A 16,465-nucleotide genomic window follows, 5' to 3' on the forward strand; every position below is an offset into this window, starting at 1 on the left:
CCAGTAATCTTGCTAATGGCCTGGAGGCTCCTAACAATGATCTCCATGGTAAGTAGAAATTCCAAGAGTATGTTTAGAATTAATTCAAGGTTCCTGCTGACAAATAAATGAAGATCATTCCTTCCTAACATTCAGATATTCTACTGTTCCAAGCTGCAGAAGGACTTGGAAGCCCAGTGAAACAAAATAGGTCAGGTATGTGGCTGAGACCACAGATACTATATTTACTTTTTTAAAGTCTGGGGTGCAGCTGGGCACTATACATAGCTGCTTTTGCTCAAAGGACTAGGCTACAGCTTGTGGGCTGCTTTTCCTTTCCAAAAATGTCTACGAGTTTAATTAAACTTCTGGAATAAACCAGTTGGCAGGAGACACCACTTTATCGGCGGGCTGACTGCTTGCTTTCCAAGTAAGTTATTAGCTTTATTGCAGAACTGTAGCTGGATATCAAATGGGATTAATGTCTGTAGTAATTACTTTTTTGGCCTTTTATAATTATAAGAGGAAATACTTAAGTGGTTTTTTCCTCTACTCTTTTTTTCCCCTTTTTTTCCTTTGCATTGCAATAAACGAATGGACTACTGCATGCAAACTGTTTATAATATAAAGCAAGCAATAAGGAAATGAATACAACATGGATTTAAATGGATTTGTGTCATAGTCCTGATTGTACAAGATAAAATTTTATAAAAATGGGTTGTTTTGCAGAAACAAAAAAAATGGGGTTTGTGCAGTTTTGAAAATCTCCATATGCACTGTCTTGATGCTGAATAAATAATTTCCTGTGGGATGTGGAATGTGTAATATGTTAGCAATTGTCCTACACACTGACCTCTGAGTAAGTATATTCTGAAAAGAAAAATAAATCTGTTTGGCATGTACAGTAATGAAGGACCTCCTATGTGACTTTGTCATCTTTTTTTGCTAGGTGAAGATGGGCATTTGGGCTATTCTTTTCCTTCCACTGCTTGTGGTTGGAATTAGTGGAATCATATTCATTTATCGGAAAGTTACTCAGCTGATGACAAAGTCTGCTGTGCGAAGCAAAGTTGTAGTAATCACTGATGCTCTGTCTGGTGTGGGCAAGGGTAAGACGTGCAGCATATTCTATAGTGTGTGTGAGAGAGAGGAAGGAAGGGAGGGAGGGAAAGAGAGAGAGAGATTGCAAAAATAGGAATATCCTGAAAATTTTAGACTTCTTGATGCATCCAGGATTCTAAGAACTGCAGCATTCATTTAAACTTTAAACTACTCTGTTTATTCTTATTCATCAACAAATTTCTTCCTATAGAACACAATCTATATGTCCATTTGCTCTATCTGAAACAACTGTCTTCTAATGGTCGGTATGCATTCTGAACCTACTTTAACACCTTGGAACAAATTACATTGTCTGCATAATTCCAAATGTTGCAAGTGAAATAAATTAGAGAAAATAAATATAAACCATGTGGCATGAAGACACAAGAGGGGAGGAGAAAGGGGGACTGAATTGTGCATTGTCAGTGTAGTGACAATTGTGCAAGAAATTAGATCCTACACTTTGTTGTTTTGTTTGGAGCCAACTTTCAGAATTTCATGTCATTAAAATTATTCACATTTTGTGCAAACTGCAAACAGCAATAAAAAGCTCTTTTTATTTCGAGACTGGCATCCGCTTAATATCTCTTACGATGCAACTATTGAACCGTCTGTTAGAAAGAATAGTATTTAGATCCATGGTTAATTAGAAAAGTTCCTCCACAAACTGTCTTAGGAGAGGGGAGGAAATCTATTTTTAGTTAGCTGGCTCTGCTGTAATGGTGAGAACCATTTGCACATACTGGAGCTATGAAGTGGCAGCAATCTGATATAAATAGTTTATTTCTGTAATCCCTAAATTATGCACCAGTGGTGAGCTTTAAGATCTTGCACCAAGCAGTTGAGATACTAAGGGTTATCTTGAAGCAAAATTATTGGCAGACCTTTGACCTGAAACCCTGGTTTGGTGTATGAAGGAAAATCATAGTCACTGAAATGTCAGGGAAATGAAAAATGATCCCCCTCAGAGATATGCAGGAGGTTTGCTGCTCTGCTGCCTGTCAGGGGGTGGGGGGGAGGGAGGAGGAAACAGGGGGTGTCAGCTGAGAAATCATCAGGGTCATGTGCACCACTGGCAGACATACTAGAAGTGCATCAAGTGATAGAACAAGTCAATATTACACTTTCATCCCCAATAGTGAACTTTCCTGAACTCTTGTGTTTACTAGAGCTGGACCAGGATGGAGAGTGGAAGATCTAAGACCTCTCTTGATAAAAAGGTTGAGATCATTCCAAATTGTAGACAGCTATCCTAGTCTATTCTAGCAAATTGCTTAATTTTGTTGCCAGGTTCCCCCTATATAGTGCATCCTACAAGAAGACCGTGGTAGACTTTTATGAAAGGAAGAATCTGTTTTAAATGTTTTGTGCTTATTTTCACATAGAGAATTATAATTGTGTTGCTTAATTTTTAACCCTGTGTTGTGTAAACCCAGGAAATCAAGTTAATTCAGTAAAGTTTGAGTCACTTAATGATTTTACTCTGGGTTTTGACCAGAAAACCATTCATTCTTTCCAAGTTGCCATTTTGTCTCTCTTCCTGCTAGACAATATTTCCTTGGTTTTCCATGTGGCATTTCATGCTGCAGCTATTGTGCATGCTCTGTATATCTTAAGCAGTCACCAACTGGTGGGCCGTGGCCCACTGGTGGGCCATGAGAAAATTTTGGTGGGCTGCAGAGAAATCTCAGCCCCAGAGCACCCCTCCAAAGCAATTAATGCAGGCTGCGCAGAAACACAAGGCTCCGCCGCCCACATGGCCCACAGGAACCCTCCCTGCCCACTCAGTCCTTACCCGACAAACTTGCCGGCTAAATTGCTATTTTTCCTTTTTCCGACCATCATCTGTTCTGCTGTGCCAGGAGATTTAGATTAGCTAGGAAGTAGAAAATGGTTGGATTTCTTGCTTTCTAGCTAGTCTTTAGATCTTCGGCTCTGCTTTTAAGCACAGCCGAACCTCCCTTAGGACTGAAGGTTTGCTTGCAAGCAAATTCAGTGCAGACTCACGGCAAGCGAATTTGAGAGACTGAGCTAGCTGATGGCAAATAGATAGATCACTGAATGATTCTGTGAGCAACTCAATCTGCCTGCTTTGCCTGATTTTGGGTTAAAGTTGCTCTTTTTAAAATAAAAAATTCAATATTTAGATGCATGGTGTATTGTGAGTTAATTTTGTGAGTTTGCTTGCAAGCAAATTTTATGTGACAGACTGAGCTAGCCAATGACAGATAGATAGATCTCTGAATGAATCTGTGATTCTATGAGCAACTCAATCTACCTGCTTTGCCTGATTTTGGGTAAAAGTTGCTCTTTTTTAATAAAAAATTCAATATTTATATAAATATTTATAATATTTACATACAAGCCAGTCACATGATCACCAAGCCATGCCCACAGAACCGGGTTAGTGGTCCCTGGGATCTAAAATTATGACTTTGTTGGTCCCTGAGGTCCAAAAGGTTGGTGACCCCTGTCTTAGACTATTTTTTTTGTGAGGATTTCCAGGGATGGGATTCTTTCTTTCAATCACAAGGGGTCAATCACTGCAACCATAATCAGCTGATTCTCCCTTGGGCACGCTTGTTACTGACATACATTACTGAAATGCATGGAAATGTTAGCTTCCCGGGGTTCCCAGCCTTGCCTTCCCAAAGTGGTGTGGAGAGACCTTTTCTATGGAATATACTTCCAGACATTCATTTCCAGGCTGGTAACAGAGGAAAATAAATCTTTTTCGTCACATACTTTGTGGAAGATGCCAAGTAAACAGAGAGAGAACAAAAATTCTGCTCTGGTATCTCTCTGCATTTCTATATTAAATGGGAAATATTAAATAAGTCACTTTTTACCTCAACCAGCATAAACATGCAACAGGCTCCTGTCCTTGTTGTAGCAATGTGGCTAGATTTATAGTTAACTGAGATAAATGGATATTTACCTCCTATAGCCGCAGGCTCCTAACTAAGCAGCATATTAAGTTTGATAATTTCTGATGATTTCACTTAATTTTTTGCATATTTCTCTCAATCAAAGGATCTGCTCATTGGAAACATGACATCCTTGTGTTTTCAGAACTATAACCCAACCACAGTGGTCCTGGGTTCTAATGGTTGCTCTCAGTGCCATGCACAAGTCTTCATAGAATCCATTTATAAGCAAAGTCAGATACAAATATGTTTGTTCAGGAAGTGCCCAGATTATACATTTGTTTAACCACCCACAAGACCAATAGTTGAAATATAAACAATTGCATCAGGGAGGAGAGTTTATATGTATGCTGATGCTGAATTTGGGAAGAATATTTATTTCTGTTGTTAAGGTTGAATGAATGAAAACAGGTATACTCTATTACAATCCCAATTAATTGAATTATCCCTTGGTTTATCTTCCAGAATGTGCACAAGTATTTCATGCAGGAGGAGCAAGATTGATTTTGTGTGGGAAACACCTGGATAAATTAGAAGCTCTCTGTGATGCTTTAAATAGTGCCGCTGATCCTACTGCAGTAAGACTCTTGTATATCCTTCTAGATTTATATAAAGGCAACAAAAGACACTGGATCTAGAATGATCAAGCAACTTTTTCAGGGCTTCTGAATCAGACATTTCTTCCCAACAAATTGATTACTCACAGAGCCAATCCTACAATTAGGTAGAAGAAGGAGTGAGGTTTCTTTACCTGCTTTTACCTTACTTGAACAAATATGGGTGACACACTGTCTCTTTTGCCTTCCTTAAAATTGCTTATTGGTCTTAAATGCAAGGGACAAAAATATTGCCCCATTGCCATTATTGAACTAAAAGTCACTTGCTACTCAAGCTCAGGAAAGCAAATGTTTTTTCCCCACTTCTACTATAAAGGAACTTGAGGGATCAGCCTAAATTTAAGAAAGTAGATGCAAGTAAAAAAAAAAAAAAGTGGTTGATGAAATTATAAGACAAAAGAAAACACATAAAAGATTATTATATTCCAGCCTTCCCCAGTCTGAAAACTTCCAGAAGATTTAAATTATTATTTCCACCATCTCCACCTGTGGCAAACTTAGTTTTGGAAATTGTTGGAATACTGAAGAAGGTAGTTAAGGATGAATTTTCTGTCCTATGAACATAGGCAAATTATGAAATCTAATTATGTTTCTTTAGTACAGTACGCTCATAAAGTAAGAGATGGATCTTGTGTCATTTATTTATTCACTTGTTTATTTATTTATTAAACTTATATGTCACTGATCTTGCCAAAGAGGCTCTAGGCAGCTTGCAATTCAATGATAGCATTTAAGCAAAGCACGTATAGTCATGATACCACAAAGCATAATTTTGCCTGCTTGCTGGAGAAGCACTTGTCTCAGCTTGCTAGAAATGCACTTGTCTGAAGATAGTAGCAACCTAATAAAATTCACATGTAAATAAATAAAATATCTAATCTTTAATTTTGTTCGTGTATCATAAAAGGATACAATAGGAAGACACATCATGTTATTAAAAAACCCTAGAACAAGCATATCTTTCAACTGAATAACTCTTAGAGGTTAAAGGATGGCAATAGACCATAGGCTGTAATATACAGTTTCAGAAAAATATAATTAGTCTTCAGTATTTCAAACAGTATTCAGGGCATACAGTGTAAATATTGCAATATTTTTAGTATTAGATCAAAGCTAACTTATTTTGCAAGGCAATTTAAAATTAGTTTTATTATCTCTCTTTGCAATTGTATAATTTTGTTACCTCACAGTATTGTCTTATATAATGATCACACTTTTTATTGGATGTTACTGGAAAATATCAAAATTAAGGTCAGTCTAATTTGTTTGTTTTTAAATGATGAATGAAGGATGCTGCCTTATAATAAAGATCTAATGTACATGATCCACATATTTTTTTCCGTACAAATAATCACAACCAGTTATTTCCAAATTTAAGGCCAGACAATTATATAAACTGACAAATAGGTGATCCTGGATTTAAACAACAAGAGTACTTCCAAATATTTAAAACTAATACCTTTTTCCTTAAGGAACTGTTACAATTTATACTTTTAATACATTAATTCTACTTCATCTTTGGATCTGATTTCCTTCTACATAGTCATGGTCATCTGATAAATCCCATTTTCTTTACTGTAAGCCATATGACTGGGAATTTTGGGAGCAGAAGATCCAAAAATAAGCAAGTCACCAAATTGGGGAAAATGCTTTATTGTCTCTAGGAATTATCTCTCTCTTTTGTGTTGTTAAATATTATGCTTCAAAAAGTACTGGGATATCTCTGTTTTATAATACAGTAACCCTCAAACCTTCCTTCTTTTGTAGACATTTACACCGAAGCTTATCCTTTTAGATCTTTCTGATGTAAGATGTATCCAAGATGTAGCCAAAGAAATCCTGGATTGTTATGGATGTGTGGATATTCTCATTAATAACGCTAGCATAAAAGCCAAGGGGACAGTTCAAAACGTCTCACTGGAACTCGACAAAAAGATCATGGATGCCAACTACTTTGGACCTATAACCCTCACCAAAGGTATACAGAAGACTGCCTCTCTGTGTCTTAGGGATACAGCTAGTCCTTGACTTACCACCATAATTGAACCCAAAATTTCTGTTGCTAAGTGAGACAGTTGTTAAGTGAATTTTGATCTGATTTATGACCTTTCCACAGTTGTTAAGTGAATCATTGCAGTTGTTAAGTTAGTAACACGATTGTTAAATGAATCTGGCTTCCTAGTCAACTTTGCTTGTCAGAAGGTCATAGAAGGTGATCACATGACCCTGGGTCACTGCAACCATCATAAATAAGAGTTGCCGAACTGAATTTTGATCATGTGACCATGGGAAAGCTGCAAGTATTGTAAGTGTGAAAAATGGTCACAAATTGCTTTTTTCAATGTTGTTGTAACTTTGAACAATCACTAAATGAACTGTTGTAAATCAAGGACTACCCATACTATATATTTGCTCTTGAAAGGAAGGAATCCTTGGTAATTTTATGTACATAGATACAACAAACTACCTCAATTTTACTTCAGTTTAACTGTCATGCCTTTCCCCAGATAATCTCCAGGATATAGAGCTCCACCCAAATCTAATTGCCTAAGGCTCTCTGGAGGAAATAAAACATATCTGTAGGGTAATATGCTTTAATTTCTGATAGCTGTTTCAACTCTTACTAGACTTGACTCAGCAGCGTGTAACTACTTCAAACACCTCTAGTTACTGTAATGTATCATTTCACATGGAAAAGTGAAGGATGGAGAGAGAATTGAAAGTGGTTAAATAAAGAAAAATGAGGCAGTAACTTTAGCAGCTTGTGCTTACATCTGCATTGATTGCAAACTCGGGTGCATTGTGGAATTGTTCCAAAGACTTGAGTTTGATGAGAGCTTTATTAATGAAGGGGATTTGGCATAATATTGCTTGCTGGTAAAGCATTTTCCCCTAATAGTACATATATCTAATGACTGGATTGCTGGGCTCAACCTTACTGCAGGTGTTTACTGTAGCGGGTTAGATGCCACTGAGTCAGCCCTGACCCCTGGGGACTGTATGGAAAAATATCTGTCATCTTAACCTTTCTCTGGTGATAACTTCAGCTGCTTTGGTCTTTGACTATAAAATAAATCCAATCCATTCAACAAGTCGTTCAATTGTTGACTGATTGATAACCCACAGCTCTTCCACAGACCTTCCAATTCTAATATTAGCCATCTCTGGGAAAGTATTAGTTACAATAAAAAGGAACATACAAAGGGGCTTATGTGGCCCAAAATGGCAGTCATTTTTAAGTAGAGCAGCATTAGCCTCTGTCCTAGGCATTCACAGAGTTTTGCAGGGAATGTCACGCCATGTGTACATTCAGAGACTGCTTTGTGCTGCAGAAGCCAAATAACATGTGGTTCTGACTCCACTGGAGGTGTCTGCATCCAGCTAACCAAACAAAGTTCCCCTTCCTTCAAGAAAGACTCCACTCTACACTTTGGGGAGTGGGAAGAATCCATAAGATCAAGCTTATACGTTTTGGTTAAATGTAACAAGAATGTCTGAATACAGCAGTTCAAAAGCTGGGATTCATTCTGGGTGCTCTTTGTGGTAATTCCTCATCCCATAATTACATTGAGCACATTTGCACCTTGCCCAATATTAGTCTATTTGCCACATGCCTCAGATATTTATGTGCTATTATGAACTAATCTCTGCAGCAAGAGTCTGACTCTTGGGAACTTTGGAGTCCGAGGGGAGGTTAATCATATCTCCTGGGTTTGCTCATTAATTTTTCACTAACAATTCTCTGTGGATGATTTCATTACAGCTTTACGTCCTACTTCTGAAGTCCTCAAAATGGTTTGAAATGAATACTAACTGTAGACCCCAAAAATAATTACGATCCATGTTTTTGTGAAAAAGTAACTTACTGTCATGCCCTTGGTAGAGACTGACTCTGAGGGAGAGGAGGAACAGCCGACAGGGAGTGGAGGTGTGGCTCCCGAGGTTGTGGAGGAGGCTGGGGAAGGGCAGAGGCTGGCTGAGCAGTCAGAGGTCCATCCCCTATCCATCCTAGGGCACGCAGGGAGGAGAGGATAAGGGAGAAATGTGGTCTACTCAGGAGCAGAGGGCCTTGATCCTCTTCATGGGCTGCAGCTGTAACAATTGAATAGGAGTATGGACCTGCGTACTGGCAAACACTGGAAACAAAGCGTGTAAATATCTCTAGTTTATAATTCCTCTCTGAGTTTGGTGTCCTTCCCAGTGTGTGTTATCTGAAGACATCCTCCAGCCCTTATCTTGCCTGGTTTGTGTTGCTTTTTTCCTTCTTCGTGTAACTGTTTGTGTGGAAGTTTTTTTGTCTTCCATCAAATATATTCAGAGCTTGGAAGCAAAGTGAAGGAATAAAAGGGGCTTCATCTGTTTTCTGTGACTGTGTTTGTTTTGTATCCCACCCTGGGTCATCACACTTAAATGTGTGGTACAGTCAAGAATATAGAGATGTGATTTATCCGGGAAAAATAAAAGAGTGAGGAAATATATAAACTCATCCATTAGCTGTTGGACACCGTACAGTATCACTCACCTTTTAAAGGCTGTTAGTTCTCAGGTTACAGTACATCCTGGCTGTTTCAGATTGCATCTTGCCTGCATGTCCTGTCAGATTAATAATGTGCTTCCAGATCACATGGATCTGACTCAAATTTAGATCATAGTACATTTCCAAAGGTTTGCTGTTCAATTTTTAATATATTCACACAATGTTATTGAGTGTCCAGTCCTCCATCTGCAACCTTGTATTTCCTCTACTGCATCTTCGTCTTTCTTCCCACTATAGAAAATCTGTTAAAAAGGTAAATGCAAGATAAATGCATTTTTTTAAAAAAATTACTAGTGATATGAATCCTCCATCTGGAAGTATCCCAAACTCCTAAGTAGCAATTATAGCATGTAGGAATCTCATTCTAAAATGAGAAATGATATGGATTTTCCATGCAAAGGTTATGTCTTATGTCTGTCTCAGGACACAATCTCATCAGTTGAAAGGTGCTAGTTGGCAACTACTGCTAGTGCACAGAAAGGAAGAAAAACTTCTACCAGGTTTGCAGTCTTTGGAAGACAGTCCCTTCCTACTTCCTGTAGTTCTGCATTGTGTAGACAGTGCACCTTGCCTTTCAGCAATAATTAGTTGAAAGGGTCTGTGATTGGCAATTGACAAAAAGAATGCAAAGGAGAAATGGACTGGATTAGCATGCAGTGGGAATTGTTTGCAAGCTGAATGGTCTATGGCGGGGGGTCAAATTCATGGCCCATGGGCCAGATGCATCACATGCTGACCCTGCCCCCATCCCCACCCGGTTTAGCAAAGGGGAAAAAAGTCCCGATACATCCCCACCATGAGGGTGTGAGTTTGACACCCCTGGTCTATGGCATGGCCAAGCTCATTGTTTTAAACTAAAGGATGGATATATGGTTGGTTGTATAATTATTTACTACTTGTAAAAGAAAATATGGGGGGGGGGGACTTAACTGCAAGTAGCACGAAACCCCCAGAGTCACCTTATGGAGGAGATGGGTTACCTAAAAAATTAATAAATGATAATAAAAATAAAATAAAATGATAAAACCATGCTCAGTAATAAATTAATGCTAAAAAAATAATAGTTTAGAAAGGGACAGCATGCTTTGTATGCATTAAATGCATGCATTTTTAATACAGTTGTTTTTTTTTTTTTTTTACAAGACCATTCTTGGAAGTGGATGGCCTTTGCTCAAACGTCATAATCTCCAAATTCTCCATTTTGATTTACTCAAAAGATATCAAAAGATATCGTAAGCCAAGATATAAAACAAATTGTACAGTAAAGCCACTGCTTGAATTAATTTGTAAGCAGGCTTGTTCATGACATTCAACTTTGCAGGAGACATGAATCATCCTAATAATGATTGACAAAAATATTGTGCAAGGAAAAAATAATCTTCCTGAGGGGGAAGCAATTACTGCTACTAAAAAAACAATTAAAAATACAGACTTTTGATGTTGCTGTGATTAGACACTAATCTATTTACAAAAAAAAAAAAAAAAGACAGAAGCAAAGATAGAAATTGTCATTTTTTAAAAACAATTTTGCTGTTGTTTAGTTGCTAAATATTTTAAAAATGCACATAAATGAATTCCATCGTTGTTATCTGGATAGCTAATGGCAGGGTGAATATGAAGTAAGCCAGCTCTGCAAGATAGCCTAGCCTTATTATGCCAAACTTTCAGGCAGGGGTAAATGGTATATTACTTCCTACAGCAGTGTTTCTCAATTCTCTTGCCAACTGGGGAATTCTGGGTGTTGAAGTCCACACGTCTTCAAGCTGCCATGGTTGAGAAACACTGTCTTACAGAGTTATCCAGGACTGTTATTCAGGTGTCTGCCATACTATTTTGTTTTAAGGGAAATGTAATGGAACACTTTAAATTAATTGTAGTATAAAGCAAAGACTCCCTCACGTTGAGCTCTGGTAACCACATGGCCATATCCATGTAATTTTCAGAGCCTTGATATGGAAAATAATTTGCCATTGACTTGTTCTGTTTTTATGATTTATTTCTCAAACTAGCCTATAGCCATAGAATTTTCTAATAGTTCCCCATCCAGGTATGGCTCAGGTCCAAGCCCATTTATGTTTCTGATGGTTGCATACTAGACTGCAACAATGTAATTGACTAAGAACTGGAGAAATTGTTAGGGTAGAAAATGTCAGTATTTAACAAGGCTGCAGATTTTCTTTTCCAACCTCTTGGAATGGGGTATTTTCTCCCTTTGAGGAAATCTGAGTGTTGAGTAGTTTTGTTAAAGATGTGGCTGCAGGGGTGAAATTCAGTCACTTCAGCCTGGTTGAGGAGAGGTGGTAGGAACAATTTGAATCAGTAAAGAATCACCCCTGGTTGCTATTACCAAGCCACGCCCACAGCCACACCCACAGAGTCAGAAGGAAAAAAATTGAATTTCACCTCTGCTTAATATCTTGCCTCATATGTCCAGTAGATACCTCATAAAGATCACTACTGGACATATTCAATCTCTTGTGGGTCACCTAAGAAGAAATTGGATTAATTGATATTGCATTGATGAAAGCAACCAAGGAAATTATTTAATTCTTCATCAGATTTATGCCTTCCCTTCCCTTCCCTTCCCTTCCCTTCCCCCATGACATTCAAGGGAATTAGCAATTACTTAACTGCTTTTTAATTTATCAGAAACATTTTTACCTTATCTGCATTGATCAGCAATGCATTTTTATTCATCCCAGGCACAATATCAATTTCTTTTTTAGTATCTGAAATGTTTTTTCAGCTTTCAGTTCCTGAGGAATCTAGCTACAGGTAGGGAAAAAACTGTGTGAAACCTGTGTTTACCACTGAAAAATGCATATACAGCAAACAAAAAAGTTGCATGGTTTCTATATAGTATAGTGTAAATTGATATACTGTGATCTTTTCATTTGCTATTAGTTTAGTGGATAAGGAAGTAGTACTTTCATTTCTGTTAATCTGAAAAGATTTTCTCTCATATTTTGCTCTCCAGCTTTTCTTCCCAACATGATCTCCAGGAGAACTGGTCAAATTGTGCTAGTCAACAATATCCAGGGGAAATTGGGTGTTCCCTTTCGTACAGCCTGTAAGTTTATGAATCTAACTCATTATTTCTTTTTAATTTCTGGGTAATTAGAACAGTATAAAGCTTGAGGTCTTCCAATTAGAGTCTAAAACCACTGGAGAATCTTAAATATTTTTAAGTTTCTCTGAATCTAGCTATTATTAAGAGAAAGACAAAGAACTTTAGTTTCACCAAGTAAGAATAGCCTTCAATTCTACCACATGCTATCTTCAGTGGTCTTCCATATTTGCCAGAAGATACGGATGGACTTGATCAACTGAATCCATGTATTCCTCCATGTTATTACAGACAATGCCACTTAACAATCTTTTCAGTCATCTAGGTACTCCATTTGGATATAGGCAAACACACAATTTGTCTGATTTTGATTAAATGTATAAACTATAATCTAGAGTATGGTGCAAACTCACACCATTGTGGCTTACTCAGTGAATCATGATTATGCACATCATAATGCTGCATGATGTATGAACATTGTTATTAACTTCTACTCTAGCTCCTGTCTTTTAAGAAATTATGAAACTGGTAACTCCTGTGATTGTGTAGGTTATCTGATTGGTGGAAGGTTTTTTTGTTTTTGTCTTTTTGCTAAAATGAGACATGAGATAATGAATAGTTTAAGGAGCTATCCACAAGTCAAGCTATACAAAATGTGCTTCTCACACCAATGAATCCAATTTTGCAAAAAGCTGGCAAATGTCTTACTTAATACAAATCAAGGTAAGGGAATAGATTCCCTTGGTTTTATATTCCATCCCACCAAATGTCACTGTCTGATGGGAAAAAGAATCATCCTTCTTAATATGGGATAGAATAAATTATTGTAAGCAGATGCTCAGAATGGCAGGTTTAGCCACCTGTCAAATTATCCAAGTGATAGACTCTGGGAAGAGCGTGGAGAGATTAGATGAAGCTCCTGGTAAGAACAGCTCCTCCTCCAAACCTCAGAACCATCAGATGAGGAACCAAGAAGACCAATATTGAGTGTATGGCTGACAGCCCCAAAGAAGGAGCCAATGAGATATTGTGATTGGCCAGTACATAACAACAGTCATCACTCTGACATCTAGCTTTGTCCAAACAGAATGGAACAGAAAAATGCCATCACACTCCCCTCAGGTATTACAAGTAACAATGGTGAATGCACGAACACTGCAAATACAATTGAATAATACTGGTTCTAGAGACACTGAATGGTCAGATGATAGTCCTAGCAGTTGTGTGTAGGGCCTCAGGAATAAAAGTAGCAAATATAGTAAAAAAACAAACACACATGTGAGCTAGCAAGATGGCAGAAGCCTGTCTGTAACCTGCTTTATATTGACTTGCTATGTGACAGAGGACTAGCACTTTTTTAGAGCATTGTTTCTGTACTCCAAGAGACAGGCTGAGCATTCTTTCAGGAAGTGCTAAACCTGTGTTGTAAGGAGCCAGCATAAGACCTGACAAGTGCTGCAGCAAGCATTGGTTCAGCTTTATGGAAATGTTTTATGGAAGACAGGCTTCTAGCCTCTTCAGCAGCATAAGCCAAAAGGGACATGGAGGGTGTTGTTGTTAGTTGCAAAGTTGTGTCCAACCTATCGCAACCCCCTGGACAATGTTCCTCCAGGCCTTCCTGTCCTCTATCATCTCCTGGAGTCCATTTAAGTTCATGCTTACTGCTTCACTGACTCCATCCAGCCACCTCATTGTCTGCTTTCCCCTTCTTCTATTACCCTCAATCTTTCCCCGCATTAGGCTCTTCTCCAGTGAGTCCTTCCTTCTCATTAGGTGGCCAAAATACTTGAGTTTCCTCTTCAGGATCTGGCCTTCTAAAGAGCAGTCAAGGTTGATCTCCTTTAGGACTGACTGGTTTGATCGCCTTGCAGTCCAAGGGACTCGCAGGGGTTTTCTCCAGCACCATAGTTCAGAGGCCTCAATTCTTTGGCGCTCTTTTCTTAGCATAGGTAATCAGACCAGCGAATGTGGATGGAGAGATGGATGGATGGATGGATGGGTATTTGGTATATTACAATATGATAGTATGTTTCTTGCATGAATATCTCCCTTTCTCCTAGATTCTGCTTCGAAGCATGCTGCTCTAGGATTCTTTGATTGCCTGAGAGCAGAACTGCAGGAATTGGGTGTTTGTGTCAGTACTGTGTCTCCAAGTTTTATATGTTCTGATCATAATCAGCTGCAGCCTAAGAACTGGGAAGGTACCTCATGGAAAAGTAAGTCATTCACACAGGGATGGGCACCAGAACACAAGCAGAACTAAAAGATAAAAATACCCAAGGTGACAAAGATGATTTAAGCAAATAGTTTGCTGACAAAATTCAAATCACAATAGAGACAAAGACTTACAATACATTCCCTCTAAAGCAGGGTTGTCAAACTCACATCGTCATGGCGTCATCACATGACGGATCTGGACTTTTTCCCCCTTCACTAAACTGGGCAGGGACGGGGCCTACAAGTTTGACACTGCTGCTCTAAAGAATCTACTATCATCAAGCTTTGATATTTCAGAACCATGAGTGATGTTTGTAGCTGGAATATAAGGCAGTCCATTAACTAGAAGCTTAAATTTTTGCTTTCAAAAGTAGGGAATGCTAGTGTTAACTCTTGGCATTCATACAATTTTTCTCTGTCCAATTAATAAATATGGGCAAACAAGTTGTAAAATACTTAGAAAAGACATTACTGCTTGTTCCCAGCACAGAAAATAATACATTGGCCATGAACCACTACGGCATCATAAGTATCAAAAAGTGAATGTGTCTGATATACTTGTGATAAATAATGAAATTCCCTTCCTAACATGGCCACTGTCCTTTTAAAGAAAAAAACAATTGTTTTTTTCTGCCTTTAAAATGTAGAGGGAGAATACATCCCTCATGTTGACATACTGGAGCAGTTTTTTAACATTTTTTAAAAGTTTTGAGTTTTCTTTTTATTGTGTAGTCTACTAAAAGCAATAAACATTAACCTGTCTGCCTATTCTCCTGGAACAATATTTCACCATTTTAAGATTCCTTCCAGAATTTTTATTTATTCTTTTTCTTTGATATAGTATCTTTCCTTCATTCCTCTAAATTTCTTTCCTTCCCTGTCCCCACAATAAGCTTCATATTGTCTTTGAAATAAGACAAGACCATGACACATAGCAGCCAGTTATCCCTTTTAATACTTTGTTGTTTGCCCAATTCCCAGACTTCTTCAGAAAGTTGGCTCATGGTGTCCACCCAGCAGAGGTAGCAGAAGAAATTCTACGGACAGTGAACAGGAAGAAGCAGGAAGTGTTCATGGCAAACCCCATTGCAAAGGCAGCTGTTTATATTCGCACTTTCCTCCCAGAGATATTTTTTGCTGTGGTTGCTGCTGGAGTGAAAGAAAAACAGAAAATTGAAGTTGAAAACTGATTGCATCAAGTTCATCTCCCTTGGTAGAAGGGCTATGCTAATTCTCTCTGGCAAAGGCTAGAGATAGGCATCTTGGAAGAATGTTGTATAAATCCAAATGAAACCAAAAACCAAAAACCAAAGTTGCATTTAAGGGTATGGAGGCAGTGGAATAGGATACGGCCTTTTCATCTATCATTAAAGGTGCACTGATGGGCTACGAAAGAGAGCAAAGGAAATTTTTTTCAGGGTGCCAAGTGAGTTATTTGAAGTGAGGCCACTAGTTTCCTGGACAATTTGCTATTTCAAGAGAGTTAATAGAAAGCATGAATTGTCTGTGTGTTGGGTGACGTGTTCAGAGCAGGCGTGAAGGTCAAGAGAATTGTAAACTAATATTTGAAAAATGAGGAATTTCAGGAATCGGGGAGAATATGAGTGATGGATGTGTGGAAAAGAAATAAGAGAATGTAAGAAGAGTCTGAGGTTCTGGTTTCACACCAGGTTGCATGGATCTTAGAAAGCTGGTTTGATATTTAGGAAATTCTCACAGGAGATCAGAAAAAGGTCTCATAGCCTTTTGCCTTTTTGTGTGATTAATTGAACCTTTCAAATCTGCAGTAATACTTGGTTTTTATAGCTTTTAGTTCTAAAAAAATTAAGCAAATGCCTGGAGTGGGGATGAAACATTCCACGTTTCAAAATGTTGCATTGCTTTCATTCCACATGGGTAAAGATGTCCAGTTTGGGGCAACTGCATAACTTTTTCAAAATAAAAATAAAAATACATGTCTTCAAGATAGTAGTGGGGAGTATATGATAAAATACGTATCATGATGTTACACATCATCATG

General features: G+C 38.1%; 1 protein-coding gene across 2 annotated transcripts; it reads left to right on the forward strand.

Annotated features, from left to right (window-relative positions):
- The first annotated feature begins 248 nt into the window (after positions 1 to 248).
- DHRS7C (dehydrogenase/reductase 7C) lies at positions 249 to 16,376 on the forward strand. 2 transcript variants are annotated; one of them, XM_087955691.1, is made up of 8 exons: positions 249 to 409; positions 709 to 838; positions 929 to 1,088; positions 4,473 to 4,585; positions 6,392 to 6,602; positions 12,139 to 12,231; positions 14,289 to 14,444; positions 15,427 to 16,376. In XM_087955691.1, the coding sequence occupies exons 3-8, from the start codon at positions 935 to 937 to the stop codon at positions 15,633 to 15,635; spliced, it is 936 nt and encodes a 311-aa protein (XP_087811817.1). In that variant the 5' UTR covers positions 249 to 409; positions 709 to 838; positions 929 to 934; the 3' UTR covers positions 15,636 to 16,376. The 2 variants fall into 2 exon arrangements, with proteins under 2 accessions (XP_087811817.1, XP_026523352.2); XM_026667567.2 differs by lacking the exon at positions 709 to 838 and having other exon boundaries at positions 251 to 409.
- The last annotated feature ends 89 nt before the right edge of the window (positions 16,377 to 16,465 follow it).

Source organism: Notechis scutatus, chromosome 2 (genome assembly GCF_049901735.1).
Source record: "Notechis scutatus isolate UNSWTSFEM ecotype Mainland chromosome 2, rNotScu1.2, whole genome shotgun sequence".
Lineage (NCBI taxonomy): Eukaryota > Metazoa > Chordata > Lepidosauria > Squamata > Elapidae > Notechis > Notechis scutatus.

Bases quoted from the DNA above. Each gene is read 5' to 3' on its own strand.
- DHRS7C (XM_087955691.1), top strand. From the start codon at position 935: ATGGGCATTTGGGCTATTCTTTTCCTTCCACTGCTTGTGGTTGGAATT. The intron at 12,232-14,288 runs GTAAGTTTATGA...CCTTTCTCCTAG, and splicing joins TGTTCCCTTTCGTACAGCCT to ATTCTGCTTCGAAGCATGCT. The intron at 14,445-15,426 runs GTAAGTCATTCA...CCCAATTCCCAG, and splicing joins GGAAGGTACCTCATGGAAAA to ACTTCTTCAGAAAGTTGGCT.